Source organism: Vigna angularis, chromosome 3, assembly GCF_016808095.1.
Source record: "Vigna angularis cultivar LongXiaoDou No.4 chromosome 3, ASM1680809v1, whole genome shotgun sequence".
Classification (NCBI taxonomy): Eukaryota; Viridiplantae; Streptophyta; class Magnoliopsida; order Fabales; family Fabaceae; genus Vigna; species Vigna angularis.
The window spans coordinates 2593041-2609485 of NC_068972.1; the positions used below are offsets into that span (position 1 = coordinate 2593041).

Below are 16445 nucleotides of genomic sequence, written 5' to 3' on the forward strand. Positions count from 1 at the left end.
TTAGGAATCGTGTGAAATAATTAGAAACAAATATTGAAGATGCAATTGACACATGCATTTGCTTACTCATAAGTCTTTTACACAAGTATTATATATAATTCATACTTTTTTTTTCCGTATTTGAAATAATTCATAACGTCATTCCCATTGTGTATAATAACTTTTGCAAACTCATCCCAAAGCACATGCTCTCTTATTTGTAACATTTAAACATTTTTCTATTCTAACATTTAGACAAGGACAATAAAACAATCCATTAATATGAGGTGCATATTTTAGAGAATATTCGAAAAAATGTTTCCACCCTGTCACATATTCTACTCAACACTTCTATTTTTAAGTATTTGTAACATCATGCTAGAATAACCAATTGTTTCAAAAAATACTTTAATATTCTAATTCAATTATTAAATGAGAAATACTAGCGACATTATATATTGTGGCTACACTCTCTCCAAAACTTCTGTCATTGTTGATTTTTCATTTATTGCAAATCACATCATGCACTTTGATGCGTCTGTGTTTATTTATAATAAAATTTAATGACTAATATTTTATTTTCCTCACTCCCCCTAAGAAAATGTTTTTTAACCTTATTAAAATGCTTAAATATCACAGTTTACAAAACTCTCGTACTGATTTTTTTAAAATAAAGACAAAGGACATTATTGCCATCAGAAAGAAGCAGAAGGAGTGGCAGAGCGTTGCAAGTGAAGTACAAGAAGCAAACAAAATCATAGCATTATAAGAAAACATCAAAATACAAGAGAAAGCTGTCATAAAAAAGTGCAAAACACAAGCGAACAAAAGTATCCCGAGTCAATAGCGCTCAAAGTATCATAAAGACTAATTGAAAGTTTTACAGAAAACTTGAAATCTAAGTATACCACAGATTTAGTCTTATGGAATTTGCCAAAAAGAAGTGTTGCACAGTTTTGAGTTCATAATAGCACTAGCACAGATACTATTTGTGCTCATGATTCGTGCGATACAGCAAAAAAAAAGATTGAGAAGTCTCAGATTTTATCCCTTTTATTACTCTCTTTTTCAATTCCCCCGTCGAAAATAATTTTCTCAGCCATGATTATTCCACCTTTTCCCAACCATGCATATGCCAAATGGAAGCAAAAGGTCCAGCAAAAATCATTATACCTAATGCATCCGATTCAAAAAGCCACACTTTCATGCATTATTACTCTAGAGAAACTCGAGCTAAATTTAACAACTTGTGTATTCTATAATGTCAAGAGCATCTGTCACAGTATATGTAATTATAATTTTTAATTCCTCATCTCATTTAATCAACCCAGATATTAAAATTTATATTTCTTTTCCCTTTATCTTATTATTATTCACCATATCTTTATCTTTTATTCTCTTTATTTCATATTGATTGACATTTTTATTTTGAAGGAAATATTAAAAGCTTTATTCCACAGTTCTGTCTTCAATTAAATAATGCATTTATAAATGCCGAGAAAAAAAGTAACAACATTTTAGTGATTTTTTTCACCTATTTAAAACATTTATTGTTTTTGTTAATTGTGAAATTAATAACCTTAAATAACGTCAAATAATAAATTGTTAGTTCGAATTAAATGGACTAGTATCCTTGATTAAAATCTCAACATATTAATAAAAAATGTGAAAGAAGATATTCAATTTTAAAGATATAGTTAATCGACTTTTCAATAAAAAGATTAGTTATTAATAAAATTATTCTAATATTTTACACTATGGTAACAGAGAGACAGAAGTGACATAACATAGGGATTCCTATATATCTTGATCACAGAAAAACTGTTGAAAATGTGAATATAAATAGAATTTTCGTACCAACTAGGAAAAAAGACTAACTTTCAATGACGTAGCTAATTGAGACTCAAATCCCTACTAAGAAAGGTGGTAAGTATTGACTAAAATTGATTGAAAATCATAATTTTGAGTGTATTTTCCTTAAAAAATTGTCTTAAAATACTACCTAATTCGAAACAAACAGTGAGACTGAGATAACATGGGGAAACCAATGAGTGTCCAAGTTTGTGGGGATGGAAATGGAAAAGAAAGGGAGAAAAAAATATTGTCTTAGTCATCTTCCAACTCCTACAATGTCACTTTACATCTTAGTTGTGACCAATAGTGCAAAGCTATGATACGTAAACACAGACTTTCGGAGAAGAGTAATTTGCAAAAGTCACTATCTGCTATAACAAACAAACCTTGTTTTCGTGTAGATTGGTTATCATCACCGTAATGCCTCACCTATTCTTTCTTAACTTCTTCATCACCCTCAACCCAATTACAACCAACACGAATGGCTTCCCCATTAACAACCAATTCAAATTTCATGGTCCCAACCCACATGCATCCTTTCAGGACTATTTTAATGGTTAAAGTACATTCCATTTTTGGGATGTGTAAGTGGCTCAAAGACACAAAATAAAAGAAGAGAGAAAAATTTAACAGATGTGGCCAGAAAACAAAACAAAAATACAAAAAAAAAAAACCTTTTTTTACTATTATGAACACGTACGAACTTAATCATGTCTGTAATTGGATTAAAGTGACTAATAAGAAAGCAGAAGATGGTTTTGGGGTTAAAATTTACAAGAAAGCTTGACTAGTTGGTGACTTGCGTGTGTAAGCCATGTTAGATTAACTTAGGAGTTCAAACATCTAATGTTGTTTTAATTCTATTGTGTAAAAGGTCTCTTAGTTTCTTTCTTCACCAACCACTAAGGATAATTAACTCTCCTGTGTTGAAAAGCACTAAAGAAAGCAACGATCTTTTTTCTAACTGCCCAAGTTTTCAAATATCTCATCATCATGGTTCCAAAATGAAACGACCTTTTTGTTCTTCCACAAATCAAAATCAAAATCAGTAATCGAAGCAACCAGAATAAGATGAGAAAGGTAAAACCGAAAGCATATCCAACCTCTTAATAAAATGTAAAAGTATTCGTATTCTTGCCTTAACCTCCCTTGCGAAAACCAACTCCACCTGTTTCCAACTAAAAGATAAATTGAAACCAAGATTTTTGCTAAGCTAGGCAGATAGAATCGTCTTAGCTTTTATTTAAAGTGAGCAAATCTTCTTTTGGGTTTGACATGTTTGAATAAAAGATTTCGATATATATATATATATATATTTGCATAATGGGTGCCAAAAGCACCGACCTTGTATTATCCTAATTCCATTTAATATACATTCAATATTTCTGAACTTCACTTTAAGTCATGAGAAAGATAGATAGATCGAGAATTTTGGGAATATACCACTTGTCAACATGACCGTTTCTGGCTACCTCATCACTCTCTTCCCCAAAATTTATTCCTTTCTGTCCTTTACAAACTCTTCTTCTTCAGATATAATTTTCGACCTCAAACTATTCATTTCTTCACAACTGTTGTATATTTTTTACACTATTTCCTTTAATAAACTTTGAAAAAAATACTGAAGTTGACAGGTTACCATAAATCATGGGATAGAAACTTTTTACTATTAAATAAATTAATTTATTACATGTTTGGTTAAAATACTAATTTACTCTATATTTTTATTTTATTTTTTCAGGTCAGCATAATATTTTTTTAATAACGTTTCAATTTTATTAATTTAGTTCTTTTATTAATGTTGTTTAAGTAATCAACGAAAATGTCATGTTCATGATTTTTTTTTCATATTTTTCAAAATTTTCTTAACTTTAGAAAAATGTTCACATATCAAATTAACATCGCGTCACGTGAAAGTAATAGCATCACGTGTTAGGATGAGTATCACGTGTTAGGATGAGTGACACATATCAATGTCAATATTACATGTTAGTATTTTATATGTAATTTAATTTTTATATTCGTTATTTTTGTTCAATTTAATTTCATTTTTTTAAAAAATTGAGCAATTTTTTTTTATTCAAATTAAGACCAAATTTAATTTTTATATAAATATTACACTAATATGTAAGTTAAATTATTTAATTGGTTTTTAACCTAAAAATCACATAAAATATAAATAGTTTAATTAATTTTTAACTTAACAATCACATAAAGTATTAAATAGTTTATGTGATTTTGAACTCTTAAAATTTTAAACAAATAGTATTAATATATGTTTCTAACATTTTCATTCTGATTTTAAATCAACTATAACCCTAAATTAGAAATATTTAATAAAAATATGAATGATTTTGATATAATGATATTTTGTGTTAGATTTAGTGAGAAAAAACATAAAAGACATTTCACAACTCAAATATCACTTTAACTCAAAATCTTAGTTTGATTTGAATTTGAAAAGGATAAAATTGTTTCACTTTTTAAAAAAAATTAAACTAAAACACTGACACTGTGACACATGTTGCTACTACTATTATGTGGTATGATGTTGATTTGATACAAACATTTTTTTAAATTAGGAAAGATTAAAAAAAGTAATAATTGAAAAAATTAAAAAACACACATTAACATGTCATACATTGTTCATTATTTTGTTAGTTATTTAAATGAAGTTAAAAAAACTAAATTGAACAAAATTAAAACATTAATGAATATTAAAATTTTATTTAAGAAAAAATTGAGAATTGAAAAAACTGAACAAAAATAAAAAAGTAAATTAGTATTTTAACTTACATATTTTTAATAGGTTTAATACCTTTTTTGGTCTCTCGAAAGAGGGGGAGTGTTCAAATTCGTCCTTCCTTTTTTAAAAAGTTAAAAAAGCTCTCAACTTGTGAAAAAATTGTTTAAGTTAATCATTTTTTGTTACGGCGTCAGATTTTTAACGGTGTAGCTGCCACCCTAGACAAAACATAATGATGTGTCTAGTTTATGTGATTGCGTGACAGTGAGGTTAAATGACGTGTAAAATTTAAATTTTTTTAAAAAAATATTTTGACAGAAGGTAGAGAGTGCTTGCTTTGAAGAAGATGCAGATGGCGCGATGAAGCATGTGCATCTTCTTTAACCCAGAGCAAGCAGCCCCTACCCTCTGCCAAAATATTTTTTTTAAATTTAAATTTTATACGTCATTTAACTTCACACTGCCACGCAATGACATAAACTAAACACGTCATTATGTTTTGTTGAGGGTGACAGGTGCACCGTTAAAAATTTGATGTCGTAACAAAAAAATATTAACTTGAATAGTTTTTTCATAAATTGTGATCCTTTTTAACTTTTAAAAAAAAAAAGACGAATTTGAACATTTCTCCTCTTTTTTAGGATTAAAAGAGGTATTAAACATTTTTAATACGAGAAAACAAACTGTGACACAATGCTCTAGTTGTGTCTCTATACGGTGGGTTGAGCTCAAGATTGAAAATTGTCTCTTTACATATGCAATTATATAAATTGATTCTCTCTTATATTTTTATATAACAAGAAACTTTCTAATGCTGGAGTGGGCTAGTTTTTCTTTTATATTTGTAATGTAATAAATAATTTATTTCTTCAATTAAAAGTTTCCCTTTTAAAATATTAGTGAAAAGCTTGTCTTACTCTTACCCACAAGTCTCTTCAGAGTAAGCACCAATTCTTGTCTATTATTTTCTCAACAAATGAAAACTCTCTCTGTCACCATCGTTGTGTTTGGACAGCAACTTATTGAACACAGATATGAAGCTTGTTCAGTGAATTATGGAAGACAACGAAAGATTGGCGTATTAGAATGAAACACTTTTTCTTCAATCAGCTAATCAAAGTTAATTTTTCATTTCCAAATTGCCTTTTCTCAGATATTAGTATTCTTGCCATTGGTCCCACATTTTATCAACTCTTTCATGTTCAAGAAGAAAATAAGGTACCAACAAACCATCGAAGGGTTAATATATAGAAGCTCATATATATTTCACGTTCTTTGAGAGACATAATAAAGATCATGAAAATCAATTAAGGGAACGATGGAATTAATTAATACATCAATCTTCATCCGAGATTCTATCTCTTTCTTGCATGGTTACTGTTATTGAATATATATATTAAATTGATCATTTATGTAACAAGGGACACAATTATTTGGTTTTTCATTGATGTCTCCAATCAGCTATAAGGTATTCGTGTTTGATAAGGCATCAAATGTGGCATTATAACATGGTGACAGAAAGAAACAGACCAGTTATCATTTCCTTCCTCACCCATCATATGTTGCACAAAATGTTTACCCAGAAACTTCCCCTTTACACTTGAGTGAAATTTAATAATTATTGTTGATTTTTCGTTTTCAAAGCATTCCTTGAATCGTGTCATTGCTCAATAATAGACTTAGAGCTTCATGTGTTGTGACCACGTGATTCTGACACTATTGTTATTCTCACGATTACCACCTCTTTTAACCATTGATCCAAGGACAGAAGCAATAAAACCATGAAAGGAAGGTAAAAAAGATTGCGTACTACCTTCTGCATAATATGTGCAGAAATGTATCTAACCTAATTAAATACACACTCATAAAATCTTCCTTGGTGGCTACCAATAATTTTTCCAACCGCGATTTTGGCCTTAATTGCCATATTTATCTCAATTTCCAGAATAATTAAAGGTTACAATCATGAAAATGTGGCTCCGAATGTAATTTAAAACTCTGGTGGCTAAGTTAGATTTGCATATATATATATATATATATATATATATATATATATATATATAGATGTAAGATTCTGATACCATGTAACAAGTATTGGGCAGTTACCATACGTTGGGATGCTTTATCTTTTTCTCATTTTTCACCTCAGCTAAGTACAATACTTTCAAAGATCACTGATCATATGACGAAAAGTTCTGAAAATTTCACAATCACAGTAGCTGGACTTAAGATTTGTGAAAATGCTCACTAATGTGTTTTATTTTAATTCTACTATTTTTTTTTATTAAAATAACTTTCAATAAAAAATTACTGCTAAAATAATTTTGAAACTGATTATTCTTATTACGTTTAATGGTATAATCTTTTCACATTGGTTGTACTTTCTGTGTACAACCTGTCTAAAGATAGGTATTATAGTGACTAGTGAGGCCAGTTCATGCCTGTTTAAACACTTTTATTCATTTTTGGCCATAGGAATATATATGTGTGTGTGTGTGTGTGGTTATAATATTAACATCCTGGTAAAAAATCCAAATCCAGACTGCTGATCTTCAACACGTTAAAATAAATATCAGATAGGCCACTCTCCCCAATCCAGACATAAACATCTGATATACAAATTGATGTTTTAATTCTCTTTAATTAATGTAGTCGCTTGCCCACTAGCAAGACTTTTCTGGCTTAAAAATTAATTAAAAAGCCAATCATATGTTTTCTTGTTATTGAAAGCTATATTAGCATCCTTTCATTATATTAATGGACCACAATGTGCTCAATAAAAATAGTGCACCGATTCCATGCTAAAGATTACAAATATGAGCATCTTTATTAATGATACTAAATTGATTGTGCCAATAATTTTATATGAGTTAAAACTTTGATGAGATCCAAACAATAACTTATACAAGTTAACTCACTAAAGTATAAATTAAGATACATTTTCTTGAGTTTAAGGTGATAATTTCATTTATTAATTAGGTACGTTTATCAACTATTTAGTAGTCTTCTTAAATCCTTTTAGGTGTATATAATAAGACGAAAATTAAAAAAAAATGGAATTACAAATGTATGGTGCTGTACAAATCTTAAATGGTATGGCAGAGAAAAATAAATGGAAAATTAGCGGATGTGAATTTATAAGAGCAGTTGTAATGTGTACTAAGTGAAATAATTTACGTGAAAAAATAGCAATTAAATTTTGAAAATGTACAATATACGAAGCTGAAACAGCCAATATATATATGCCCTTAACGGCGCGTCTGAACAAAGAGACGGTTACACTCACTTAATTTCAAGCCGAGCCGAACCGAGCCGAGAGGTCACGGCGCAGCTGGCGCAAGGCTAAGGTGCAAGTCCAAGCCCCATGCATCATCAAATTTGGGCCCACCATCCCCTTTGGAGAACCTACTCAAAGAGGGCCCATCAACCGTAGCGTGGTGGGCCCGGGCCTGCACCTGCACCGTTGACAAAGCTAATTGCGAATCACCTACAACGCCAACATAGGGAAACATCCCTGCACCCGCGGATTTCACACCCGTTATGGTAACGTTGTTACTGTTATTACTACTCAACCCGTTGTGGCCATTCGCCGACGGGAAGGCACAGCCGTGCGATACTGACACGTGGAAGGGAGGGGGCGCAGAACGTGGCGGCACGTACACCCACGGGGCCGCCGGGACCACCATAGAACCCGGAGGAGCCAGCAGGTGCGTCGGCGGGGCGAAGGCGGATATCATGGGGTTCCGCGCAAAGGAAACGGCGGCGTTTCGCGTGGCCTGTAATTGCGCACGCTTCAATTGTTGACGCTCTTTTTTGTGCGCGTTCTGGTGCCCACCAAGTGCTTGTGAATTTGCGAACTCTCGGCAGCAGTATTGACACTCGTATTTCCGGTCGCCGGAGGACGGAGGTCCGGAACCGGCACCGGCGGAGTCCGGCGAGGCAGATGGGGAAGTGGAAGATGCCTTGGTGGTTGAGTCTTCCATGTCATCATGAATGACCACCTCGTCTTCCTCTTCCATGGTGATGTCTTCATGGACGCTGAACCCAAAGATCTTTAGGCTTGTTGGGGAAGTGGGGTTTGCTCTTTTGGCTTTGTAGTCAAGTTGGGTTTCCATGGACGTGATTTGAGTTGAGTTGAGTTGAGTTGAAGAAGGGTAGTGAAAGTGTGGAACAAGAAAGGTAGGGGTAGTTTAATGTGCTTGTATTAAGGAGTAGTTTGTTGCATGTGTTTGGGTCTATTTATACCCAGGATTCAATGGGTTTTGACAAAAAGCAAATTTTGTGTAGAAATTTAGAAATAAAAGGTGAAGAAAGTGGGGTCATTGCGGATGTCCCAAGGAGAAGAAAGTGTGTGAAAATATGGGAACACCACCCTAGAAGACCCACAGCCAAGGGACCCAAAGGCTTGGAATTTGTCTCTTGATACAGTTTTTATCTCCATTGCCTTTTTACTCCTTTCTTCAAATTACAAAGGTGTCCCTCTTAAACCTCTGTTCGGATTCATAATCACTATACAATTTCAATTAATGCAATTTTAAATGAATGTTCTGTATTTGGTTTAATCTTGAAATTGATTCGGAATTGAAATAATTTTATATAATATATTTAGTTTGTTTATTAACTTATTTTGCAGATGTTATATATTAAAAAGACAGAATTCACCAGAGTCTGAATGAATTATTTGACGTGTGAACAGTTTGGGGGGTAAAAGAAAAAGAAACTGATATGCAAAAGATGGGAGGGGAATGGAATGAGGGTGAGGTTTGAGAATGTGATGCATGTGATGGGAGTATGGCACGGGATGAAAGTCTTAATGATTGGGTTTGGAAGGGAGCCACATATCATTCTCTTTTCTGCTTCACACACTTAAACTCCCTCGTGTATGTACGAGGCACTGTACATAAAATTATATATGTTTAGTTGGTGTGACTCACCAACAAAATAAAGGGTAGCTATTTTGAAGGGCAACTCCTAGTCTCTTTCAATCAACTTGCATTTGCTGAATTATTTATATGTAGCAGCATCAAAGCCATTAAACTGGATGACTAACATATTCAAAATTAAATAGACAGTTGGACCCATTCCCTGGTTTATCATCCCAACCCATCACACACTTTAATAATTGGTATGTCTAACTCAAATCAGTAGAGAGAGAGAGAGAGAAAGAAGAAAAAAAAGTCATTGGAGGTCTCTATTTATGAATTAGGGTTTGGAGAAATTTCAAGCCATGCTGTCTTACTATAAGTATTCTATTTAATTAACATGAAAACTTTGTGAAGATGTGTGTACTGTCTTAAAAATAAACTCCACATATGTACATGTTTAGTTTTAGACCCCGCCCAAGAAGTTTTCAACAGGTTAGAAAAGTTTTTGTGATATTTGGCAATTTTCAACCTAAGTTCATGCATTTGAACGTTGCGTAAGATGGCCAATCAGAAGCTTACCACCTTGCATAATCTACTGACAAACATTTGTTAAAGGTCTGACTCAACATGAACTTCAGCATTCAGAGCCAATTCATTCATGACACGTACGCACACATATATCACTCCATAATGCTCATGCCACCCTTTTCTCCATGACTTTATTTAAGATGGCTAACCAATTAATTAATCAGGCATCAATTCGGAAAACAGATGTTCCATTTGAAATCGAAAGTTCTCTTTATTGGACACTTTTGACATAACATATTCCATCCTTTAAAACATATATTATTATTGAACATTGACGAAGGAACGAAACCCAATAAACCACCGTGAAGCCCATGTCTCTATCCTCTCCCACCCTGGCCTCTGCTGACTCCAACTAATTCTGCAGCTGATGCAAAGAATTATGAAAGCCATTCAAGGTCCCAAAATCAGATTTTGAATCCATCCATACCTCACTACCTTATTTTATTTGTTTCCATTTTTAGCTTCTCTCACAGCATCACGTGAATGAAAAATCCTACCACTGAACAAAATTTGATAATCTGAAAATTTAAATATATGAGAGATATATATATATATTACTAGTTTTTGTTGGCTGAATCTATAAACCGACAGCTTCACCCACCACCATTGCACATATCTGTCTCTAGAAAAAGCAGAAGGGGCCCTACAAGTGAGATAGAGAGAACAGCTTTCATAGTATAGCATCCAAGATCCTAAACCAGACCATATATGGCGTTCAGATCTAATTAACACCGCCCCACTAATCACTGCTGCATGTCCCACGTGTCAACATCGTATTCCTCCGTATTCATCTCAGGCTAGATACGCTTCTTTCACACAAGGGATGTGTTTTTTGGTACAAACACCGAAATGCTCCAACCAAGACCTACATCATCTACTCTACACATATTTTATATATTACAGTGCTCTTATACTGATATCTTGTGTGTAATTTCAAGGAAATATTGTGAGGCTGGATATATGAATCCAGTGTCCGTGAGAAAGAGGAAAGAATTTTCATAGATGTTTATCCTTTGACATTATTCCAAGTTGGATTCTTGTTACACATGGCAAGATGGCAATTTAGTGAATAAAGTCAAAGTTAGCAGAATAAGGTTGTGGATGATACTGAGTTTTCTTTAGTTATTGTACACTTGCGAGTTGGGGTTGTCTGAAAGGGTGTTGTAATGTTATGACATGGAGGGCATTGAATTGAATATTATAAGGTTCAGGTGTGTTTGCGAAACTTAGGGTTTGGGTCCCCACCGTTACGTGTTGATGATGATGAATTATTGTTTATGATGTTTGCGTGATTGACGTTGAAATCTATATATAATTTATATATTGGTTTTAGCTTTGAGAGAGATCTCTGCGAATCTTACTAACTCCGAGAGAGAGTGAGAGTGAGAGCTTTTTGTAGGCTTGTAGTCTCCCACTTAAAAAGCATAATTAATCATAATCCTAATACTTATGCCAATATTTATCATACCAAATTTTAAATTATAAAGTATAGCCTTCTTCAATTCTAAAGTTTTCGTCACAACTCCTAATGTGACCCTCCCTGTCCCCTCCTTCCAATATGCCTTCTATTTTTAAACCATTCCCTCCAAATTAGTCAAATTTTCAACAAAAATATAAATATTTATTTCTTATATCCCTTGACACATATAACCTTTACAGTGAATGTTTATATTCCTTTTTAATTGCTGCCTGGATTCGTAATAATAAATTATCATTAGCATAAATCTCCCTGTCGGTTCTAATTAATTAAGGAGATGATGGATCCAATTCATTAAACAGACACCTTCACCCTAAAAATCTGTTTTAATTATTTGATGAGAAATATTTATTTAATATGTTTTGAGAAGAATTTTATGGGATGTGAAAAGATGAATAAAAAAATATAGGTTGGGCAAAGTAGGTATAGCTGGGCCACTAAAATTGGAAGATGAGGGTGAAGAGTGGCTACAGGCCCCCTCCGAAATGAACACACAACACAGAGAAACGAAATTGACAATCTCGTATTGATGTGTGTAGTCTGATTCAAAAAGGTTAAAAGGACTTTCACGTAGAGACAGTAGTTGTTGTTGGGACCAGGGGTGACCAACCAAAATGTTTGTACCAATTTTTGGCTTCATCTTGTGTGTTGTTGCATTCCATAAATGGCTTTCTTAATTTCTTCTTCTACCCACTTCGCTTTAATTTCTTTGATTACGATGTTTCACACTGTTAACTTATTTCCAAATCATATCCTCACCATCTGCTGCTGTACCATTTCCACTCTTCCTTCTACTATCTTCTATTTCTAACTCATTCTTTCATGCATCCATCCATAATTATTATTTCTCTAATTCACTTCATAAAATGGATTTTCACTAAAGTTAATTTCAATTTTCCTGCTAAATAACCATCTTAATGGTAAAATAATTTCAATGAAATGAGTACTTTGATCTTGTTTTTTTGTAAAAGCTTTTTTTCCCTGTGAAATTCAAAGTAATTATTTTTTATCTATGGTATTGTATAATACTCGTAAACTATACTTATATATTGAACTAAAAATTTATGGTTAATTCTAGATGTTACTATTACAAAAAAGAAAATTTATATTATGTTATTTCTGACATTTAACGTTAAAAGATATTCTATAACGTCTCAGTTGAAAATGTCAAATTAACATTGAAATAGAAAATCTACGTCGGTTATGTTAAATTAACACGTTTTTAAGAATAATTTAAAATATACATTTTTCTTTAATTTTTTTAAGTGAACAATATATTATATGCATATAATTTACTATCGATATTATTTCAATAAATTTCAGATCGAAAAATCAGTAAACATATTTTTCATTACATTATATGATGTCATCTAAGAACAGGAAATAAAATAATGGAAAGTGAAGATGAAGAAGAAAAAGCAAAGGGAAAAATATATTTATATATAAAAAAATATTTTAGTGGAGAACTATTTAAACATAAACGTTTTGTGAGTATAAAGATCAAAATATAAAAAGAGCATATGTATAGAAACTAAAATGTAAGTAAAAACAATTAAGTGTTACGCCACAACATTGTTAGAGGTTTATTTAGTAATTAATAATAACTAAACTAATAAATATTTTGTTGGAATAAAATCTAAAACAAATAACTTTTTTACATTAGATAAGAAGTAATTTAAAAGAATAGGAAATAAAATACAAAAAATCATTCGAGTATTAGGAAAAAAAGGTCGAATGATCGTGAAGACTATAAACTTAAGAAATACAAAAGACGAATACAGTGATCTGAATAAAAGTGCAGACTCTTTAAAATGAACCCAAAAATAAGACTGAAAAATCAAGTAATTTGAAAAGGTATTCATATCCAAGCTAAAATGTAAACCGAAAATTGAATAAAAAGGAGACGAGTTATAAAAATAATTTATGATATAGCTTATTTGAAAATACTTTATAGAACAGCTTATGAAAATGGTTAAGGTTTATTTTGTCTTTACAGAAGAATAGTAAAGATTAATGATATTTTCCGTATTGTAAGATTGTTTTATCGAAAAAATAGTGAGGTTGGGACCATGCAGCACTAGGAATTTGCTCACATGAACACTTAAAATGTGTCTTGACTTGGTATAAGTTGGGTGTGGTGAGAGGATTGCCCAATCACACTTTAACCATTGTTATTGATTGATTAACAACTGTCCTAAAAACAATTAACTAAGAGTTACTTCCTCTATTAATTTTTAAATTTTTCAAGTTCTTGTAATGGTTTCCACCATCAATTTTAGAAAAAAACACTTCCGTGGAGGGCATTAATCATGCTTTCTTTTGTTGTTGTTGATTGAAGTGACTCCGATATTATCATTAAGATCACCCGGATCCTAATTATGGCCCACCAACTTGTGCTTATAGTAAATCTAACCAATCAAATTATAAACCCAAATATTTAATAAGATTATTGATAGACATGATCCTATCATATTAGAACCCCATTAACTTTCTAATCATCTTTCTTTCTTTTTGCAACCATTACTTTGGAAGCATCCATAAAGGATTAAAAGATAACCTCAATGTGACTTAGATTTCAAGTTGGAAATCCTTTTTATAGATATGTTCCAAGTGCTTTTTTAAGCACCCCCAAACAATGTGCGTGTGACTCAATTAGCCCCTCCATGTATTCCAAGTGACATTACCTACTTCATTTTAAAACTAATTTTTTTCCCTTTTTAAAAACCAATTTCTCGGATATTTTGTGGGTTGGAGTTACCTTTAAGTATATCTAGTTCTCTCTCTCTCTCATATAATTAAGAAAGCAACAATTAATAACCTAATTAACGTGAAAGATAAGCCTAAGTAGATTAGATGGTCAAGAAAGGAAGAAAAACGTAATTTGAAAACTCCTTGTACTTTTTATGAGTTTTAAATATGCATTTTAAAGTTTTGGAGAATGAAGTTTTTGATAGATGAGAGGGAACTGTTGTAGTCAATCAATGAGACAAGAAGAAGTGCGTGGTTTGCTAATAAAGTGACCAACATTTATACCACTATATGCTAATGCAATATGCCACTCACATAACATATAACCCAAACCCATCCATGCTTAGGGAACATTTGCACGTGACATTTTTTTATCTAACATTAACTATACATCACCCATATATCTATAATAATGATAATAAAATAAAAACAATTCTGCAGATTATCTGCATTCACCAGATGCCATTTTCTGCTGTTCCACCCTCTTTCCTATTTAATTAACTTTCATTATTTTCTATGATTGGAATGCTTTTTAATCTCTACATGTTCTTCCCCAAACCTAGATTCCCCATGTTCATTCCCCCCACTTTTGCCAAACATAAGACAACTTTCGTTTTTCTGGAACTCTTGTCTTTCTTGTAAAGACAAACGTTGATTCAGATTCCTATAATTAAAACTAATATGCAATGACAATAAAGTTAAGTAACATAAATTTAAAATTAGATGAAGGTGACCTGAGGGTGCTCGAATCTTGCCATACCTCGACTATTGTTCACCAATATGATACAGATATTTGCTATCTAATTTCTTCAAATCACGCCTTATTAACTATTTTAATTTTTTTTATTTGTTTTTCAATTGCATGCTGAGGAAGTAGAACATGTAAACTGAATTGATTATGAGGACGTAATCTCAATGTGAGAGAATTTTCAAACTGAATCCAATAGAACCGTTGAGTAATTTAAGTTCTGTCCTTAAACAAGGAAGAGTGATAAAAAAAAATGCTTTACTTTGCTACCTACCTAGGTACGACGATTGGATAATTAATTGGAAGGGAAACTGTCCACGAAACGGTCGGATATATAAACATAATTATTAGATTCTGGTTCCTTGAACGAAGGAGGAACTGCTTGAGTAAATCCAAGAGTGGGAACCCAACATAAATTTGGGCAACTTGCTTATAATACTCATTAAATAATTGTAATTATAAAAAAAAATAAAGAAATAGTAGATGTCCACTGATTTTATAATTTTCTTGAGATGTTACTCTTAAATCTCTCACTTCTACTTTTGCAAGACAATGAAGAATTCTTCACTAACAATTATTTTCAAAGTATCTCCACTTAAAATTACAATAATTTTTATAAAAAAAATATATTTTGATATAGATCTTGCATACACGAGTATTTAAATTTAAAGAGAGTTGTTTATAAATTTTAAAAAAAATGTTTTGATAAACAAATCCAATTCTAAACAATTTATGTGTGTAATCTCTGTTAAAATAATAGGTTTATCTTCAAATAACTCTTATAAGTCACTTCAGTTGATACGATTCTGTCTTGGAAAGAGTATGATCTTTTCTAAATTTGAATCCTCAAAAGAAGTACAAAAGAACACAGAATAAGATAGAGATGTGGACAGCACAATCTAGCAGATTGATAAGTTAAGGAAGATTCGCCACAAAGATGTTAATCTTTGATAAGTATCAGAGTTCTAAACTAAGAACCAAGAGAATTCTCTCTCAAAAATGCAAATGCATATATTATGATTCAAGAGTGTCTACATATATGTATTTGGTGTCCCTATATATAGGTACAAATGTTTAAGGCACCTAAGAAATCCTAAAAGAAAGCCCAAGGATATTGGATCAAAAACAACTTGAAAAATAGAAACAAATGGTTTACAATTAAAATAAAAAATACAATTTATTTAATTTCCTAAATTATTCTTCAATTGTGCTCATGATCTTCATGTTCTTTAAATTCCTCTCTTCATGAAAAATTATAAGATTTAAGGAGACGTGTTTTGATCTTTGATCTTGTCATAGATCCTTTGAATTGCAAATGTTCTTCAAGTTTTTCTCATATGTGTTTCAAGAAATAGTCATCTATCATACCCTCCTTTTTGAAGAGAATTTGTCCTTAAATTCGTATCATTTGAAGATTCTTTATCATCAGTTGAAGATGCT

General features: G+C 31.7%; 1 protein-coding gene across 1 annotated transcript; it reads right to left on the reverse strand.

Annotated features, from left to right (window-relative positions):
• Positions 1-7751: 7751 nt before the first annotated feature.
• Positions 7752-9084, reverse strand: LOC108325543 (zinc finger protein GIS3). Its single transcript, XM_017558631.2, has one exon. It carries the CDS (start codon positions 8692-8694, stop codon positions 7900-7902), a length of 795 nt encoding a protein of 264 aa, XP_017414120.1. The 5' UTR covers positions 8695-9084; the 3' UTR covers positions 7752-7899.
• Between the last annotated feature and the right edge of the window lie 7361 nt (positions 9085-16445).

Excerpts from the sequence above, each read along its gene's own strand:
- LOC108325543 (XM_017558631.2), bottom strand. The coding sequence starts at position 8,694 with ATGGAAACCCAACTTGACTACAAAGCCAAAAGAGCAAACCCCACTTCC.